Source organism: Myotis brandtii, unplaced genomic scaffold (genome assembly GCF_000412655.1).
Source record: "Myotis brandtii unplaced genomic scaffold, ASM41265v1 scaffold176, whole genome shotgun sequence".
Taxonomy (NCBI): Eukaryota; Metazoa; Chordata; class Mammalia; order Chiroptera; family Vespertilionidae; genus Myotis; species Myotis brandtii.
Genome location: NW_005356519.1, coordinates 1,521,702 through 1,527,701, shown reverse-complemented (window position 1 = coordinate 1,527,701; position 6,000 = coordinate 1,521,702). Strand labels below are relative to the sequence as shown.

Here is a 6,000-nt window from a genome sequence, read left to right as displayed (position 1 = left end):
TGTTTCTAACTCTCTATCCCTCTCCCTTCCTCTCTGTAAAAAATCAATAAAATATATATTTTTTAAAAATGTACTCAGAGAGACTTAGGGTTATGGCATAGAGTGGTAGCTATGGCCAGGTAATAGAAATTCAGGAAAGGTTAGTTTCATATTGTTTTGCACTTGCTATTTTTTGCTTATTGTATTTTTCACATTTAGAGGAACAGCATATAAATGGATGGCTTGGGTTTTCTATTTAATCACATCTAGATATGTTGGGTTCAGATTCAATATACTTATATTGACAAAACATCATCTATAATCATCATTATCTGAATTGAAAAAAACTGCCATGTGATCCAGCCATCCCATTTCTGGGAAAATAGCCTATGAATCCCAAAACACTAATTCGAATGAATACATGCATCCCTATGTTCATTGCAACTTTATTTACAATAGCTAATGTCTAGAAACAGCCCAAGTTCCCATTAGTAGATGCGTGGATGTAAAAGCACTGGTACATTTATACAACGTAATACTATGCGGCCATAAAAAAGAAGGAAATCTTAATTTGGTGACAGCTTGGATCAACCTGGATATTATTATGCTAAATGAAATAATCCAGTCAGAGAAAGACAAATACCCTATGATCTCAGTTATATGTGGAATCTAATGAACAAAATAAACACAAACCAGAGGCAAGAATACATGAACAGACTGACAGCTGTAGTCAGAGGGGAGATGGGTGGGAGGACTGGATGAAAGAAGGTGAAGGGATTAGCCAAAGAACATATATGCATAACTCATAGACACAGACAACAGTGTGGTGATAGCCATAGGAAAAGGGAGGTGGGCTAGGTGGAGGTGGGCAACGGTGGAGTAAGTGGGGATGGAAAGAGACTTTGCTAGGAGTGATGCGTGCGCAATGCAGTGTGCAGATGATGTATTTTTGAGTTGTACACTTGAAACTTATATGCTTTTATTAATCGATGTCACCCCAATAAATTCAATGAAAATATTTACTCTTTTACATCCTTAGACCTAACCTTCTCTAATGTTATGCTTGCAGAAGTACATTTTTCAATTTCACATATCTTGATCAAATGTATAGATTAATCAAACAATAAACTTAGTTTCTAGTAATTAGAAAAGCAGAGAGAGGGCTTCCTGTCCAGCAGGACTGTCAAATTTTACTTGAATTTGCCCTCTTTCTCCTTCCCTGTCCTCATAACGGCTTATTTAATGTCAAAACACAACTTTATTCATATTTACATTGAAATTAGGTTACATCTTTAGAATCAATGGATATGGATTGAATTATTTACTATATATTATATTTTCTTACTCCAAAACCTGTAATGAAATCCATAGTATATCTTCCAGTCGACAGCATTTTAGAATCAAGGAAATATGATTTTTTCTTCTCTTCTGTTTTTGCCTCCACCTTTCTTCTGGTAACCACTTCTAGCATTCCCAAGGAGTTACATTTCTGGAAAACAAATCTGATCTTGTCAATAACTTACCTAATAATTTTGAGTGCCCCAAAGTAAGTTTGAATGATCTCAAAGTTTAGACTCTTGGCATGGCATTCAAGGCCCTTGCTTTCTACAATCTCTCATATTCTGGTCTGAAGAACTGGATCTGCAGCCTCATTTCCCACCACCTGCCTCTTCCTCCTGTGAATTGCTTCATTCCTGACAATCAGATGCATGATGCATGATTTTAATGCAAGTGTTGCAAAGTCTCTGAGAAAAGTTTAATAAAATAGGATTGGTGTTGAGCTAAAAATAGTGAAAGCAGACTTTTTCTAAAGCTTAATACTTTAAGATGGAAATGTATCATTGTCCTTGCAGGAAAGGCTTGACTTTTAATATTAAATTATTGAAGAAGCTTATGGAATATCCTTATTTGGAGCCTTTTAAAAGCAGACTAGCTGCTCTTCTGTTTGGGATGATTTAGGTACAGCCACGAGAGATAAACAAGATGAACTTTGAGATTGTGGCCAGTTCTAAGAGTTTTGGGGTGATTAATGACTCTCTAAATGAGGCCAAGACATCCAGATGGGAGTGAAGAGCAAAGTTCAGTTAGTCATCTACATGATCTTTCTCTGTGGTTCCAAAAACCTGGATAGTTAACAGTTGAATGTATATACTTATTTAAATCAAACTATATTTCACTGGTATTTTCCGCTTTGAATGTTCACATGTTGCCATAGTAGAAAAAATCCCATAGGATAAGCACCTACATTTTATTCCCATCTACCATCAAATAACATATATCAAATTGTAATTATTAGGAGGATGAACATGTGAGTTAAATTGAAAATGTTCTGAAATTATTTTTGTTTGGTCTGAGCATAAAACAATACTGAAGGATGTAAAGTTCAATTTCACTCACTATTCTTTTGTTTGGTCTGAGCATAAAACAATACTGAAGGATGAAAAATAAAATTTCATGATGATTTTTTGGGGGGCTATTGCTTTATTTTTATAAAATGGAAAATAGGAAGCGGCTTATCCACCATACTCATATTTATATGGTTCTGTATTTTAAATCTAGGTATGTGTCTTGTGCCCTGGGCTGTCCATATGAAGGAAGCATCACACCGCAAAAAGTGACAGAAGTAAGATATGCCTTTGGTTTTCTGATTCATGGTAAAATGATGTATGCTATTTTTAAAAGGAGTCTATTTCCCTCACTATTTAGTGCATCTGCACAACAGAGACTAAAGGGAACCATGGAGTGGGAGTCATGTGATTGCTTAACTAATAGTTTCATTTTAACACTGAGGACCTATATATTGCCTATAACTGTTCAGAGTTAAGTAACATTTGAGTTTCATCTTTAGGGTGGTCCAAGGTGGAGGGAATAAAAGTGTCTGCTTTGCTTCTCGGTGGGCAGACCGCAGTGAGTGCCCTTCCTACCAGTATGTCCGGGCAGTTTGTGCACACTTCAACTTTGCCTTGGTTGCTCCAGTAGCATTCTTTTGTTCTCTTGCATACTTTTGGCACATGTATGGAGTATACGCAGGACTTTGTTCCTTTGGGATCCTATAGCTCTTACTGCTGAGATTCAAGATGCTATTCCAGAACGATTTACAGGAATAGATTAGTCAGTTAGGACTTCTTATGAAAGTTCAATTTCACTCACTATTCCTGTTTCTTAATAGATAGCAATGGATGCAAAATGCTCAGTCTTTGAGATTATATTAGACTATCTCAGAGACTCGTTTATATATGAAATACATTAATGTGCACCTGTGAATGTTCATAAATTTGTTAATGTGGTACTAAAGCAGTGAAGATGGTACAGTTAGAAATCAAAATTTAGGCTGGGAAAACTTTCAGTTTGGCTAAAGCCAGTCCTATTTTTGTGTATTTGAACTTTTGAAATGCAGTGCAGATTTTTCAAATGAGGGATAGCTCAGGGTCCATTATTTAAGCAAGACCTTTGCACACAGAGGCAAATATACCATAAGATAACGAAGCATACATGTTGTAGTCCTTCACCCTCATGGGATCCTTCCAAGACTGTTAATAATGTGAATTCACAATTATGTATTTTGTCTTAAAGAACACGTTGTAGTCCTTCACCCTCATGGGATCCTTCCAAGACTCTGTTAATAATGTGAATTCACAGTTATGTATTTTTGTCTTAAAGAGCAGTTCCAAAATAGTGTAATTTCAGACTCCACAAAATCTAACCCAACTCTGCCTATACACCAGACCCTTTGCTCTTCTGCCTCTGCCGTCTCTGGATGGACCACACCTACCCTCGGGTTCTCCATTCCTGCACCAGAATGCCTGAGCAGTTGCTGAAAAGAATTATGTGACAGGCAGATTAGAAACATTACAAATTCATCGCCAGCAGCCTTTAATAGCCTTCTGTGTTATTCTAATATATTCTGTAGCCAACTCACTCTCTTACTTTCTGAAGTGACTTATGCAACCTGTTTTCACTCTCTTGTCCTTTAAGTCTCTAGTTCTTCCCCTCACTTAGTCCCTGTTTAGATTCTTTCCCGTTTGCACTTGAACATGTTCAAGCCTCTTCCATCTGAAAACGTTCTCCCTTAATTCGGCATCCTCACCTAGTTATCGACTCCATCCTTCCACATCTAAGTTTCTTCAAAACACTGTCTATAGTAGTGGTGTCCATTTCCTCTTATGCCACTCTACGTTCTCCCTTAATTCGGCATCCTCACCTAGTTATCAACTCTCTCCATCCTTCCACATCTAAGTTTCTTCAAAAGACTGTCTACAGTAGTGGTGTCCATTTCCTCTTACGCCACTCTTCATTATACCCGAGTTGACTTCTAAACCATCCATCACTCCACTGAAATCCCTCTTTATAAGATCACTACTTAACACTTGGACCAAGAAATGCAAAACTCGGTTTAGTCCTTCTCTTAGCAGTAGAATTTGGGACTAGTGGCCATTTCCTCCTTCCTGCACCCCTTATATCCCTTTTGTTCCCTTGACACCACACTTTATGAATTTCCTCCAACTGGTGAGATTTCTCCTTTGAAGCTTCATTCTCCTTTCCCTGGCCATTAAGAAATTCTAGCATTTAACAGGCAGTAGAGGAGAATCAGCATTATGCTTTTTTTAAATCTAAGTTTTCATCCAATAATAGTCTTCTGAGTACCCTCCATCCTGTTTTTGATATTGCCTTTCTGAAAATCAAATCTGATTATATCACTACTAACCCAAATTCTGCCATGGCTTTCTAGTGCTCTTATGATAGAATCCTCAATCAAAATTCTAAACTTGGTGGATTTGCAAGGCCCTGTAGGATCTGCCTCATGCCTACCTCTCCAGCTTTGAGTAGCTTCATTCCCTTTTGGTTGTTGCTTTCTCCTCACCCTGTCCTTTGCATTTCACTTTTCTCTTTCCTGGAATGTATTTTATATGTCAGCTTCCCACAACACACTTGCTTCTGCGTTTGATATTCGACCTGGAGCCTTCTTTTCATACTCTTCCTTCTCAACCTTGTCAACAAGTTAATGCTTACTTTATCTTAAGCTGCCACCTGGGTCCTTGCTGCTTGACAGATCTAGGTTAATTTCTCTTGCCACATGCTCTTAGAATCCTGTTTCTCTGTTTAAAAATTCTCATTTTAGCTGTAATTACACATTTCCAAATGGAATTGATTAAGGTCTGTCCTCACTTGCCTCCAGGCTCTATAACAGCATGAGCCATCTCCATATTTGTCTCCCTATTATATCCTAGCACCTAGCACAGTGCCTAGCAAGCAATGGCACTGAAGAAGTACGTAATAAATGAGTGACCATGTGCCAGATTGTGTACAAAGTTATTTATATATTTTCCCATTTCATTTTCACAGCCAAATATGTCATTATTGACACCATCTTTGTTATTGTAACTCTTAAGAATTAAAAAAAAAGGATTAGAAAATATGTGAAGTAAGGGTGTTAGAGACTGAAGTTTATAAAGTTTAATTTTCTGCCCAGATCACCTGACTAACATGGATGACAGCTGAGATTTAGATCCAGGCCCGTCTTGTTCCAGAACCCATGCCTCTGTTAACATTCCATGCTGCCTTCATGTCAGTTCTTATTGTCCCGCAAAGTAAAGTTACTCATTCAGTTTGAAGGGACCTTGCGGTAGATCTCTTTATAATATCACCTCTTAGCACTTGAGTCAAGAAATGAAAGGTCATATTATATGTGTGTCCATTTATGAGACAGAAAAATTAAGCCAGAAATATTTTGATCCTCTACCAATTATAAAGCTACTGAGTGACAGAGCTGAAAATGGTATTGATATTTCTTGACACCTCATCTAACTCCTTAAGAAATGCTACTTCCAAAGTAAATTTGTAATGCTTCCCCTTTTTTTTTTTTTTTTTGCTTCCCTTTGATTAAAGAAAGAGTTGAGACAAGTAAGCCTGCCATAGTTGAAATTGTAGTTTATAATTCCTAATGGAACATGTGAATAGATAGTTATGACTCTAAGACAAACTTGAATATTAAAATATTAAACTTGAATATTAATCTTGAAT

The 6,000-nt window shown here is 37.1% G+C and overlaps 1 protein-coding gene across 4 annotated transcripts in view; it reads left to right on the top strand.

Annotated features, from left to right (window-relative positions):
* Window positions 1-6,000, top strand: part of HMGCLL1 (3-hydroxymethyl-3-methylglutaryl-CoA lyase-like 1) — a 163,131-nt gene that overhangs the window by 84,616 nt on the left and 72,515 nt on the right. For all 4 annotated transcript variants that reach the window (XM_014537290.1, XM_014537291.1, XM_005863300.1 and 1 more), the window contains exon 6: window positions 2,539-2,602. In XM_014537290.1, the coding sequence (XP_014392776.1) occupies window positions 2,539-2,602 (64 nt within the window). The remainder of the gene's footprint in view (window positions 1-2,538; window positions 2,603-6,000) is intronic.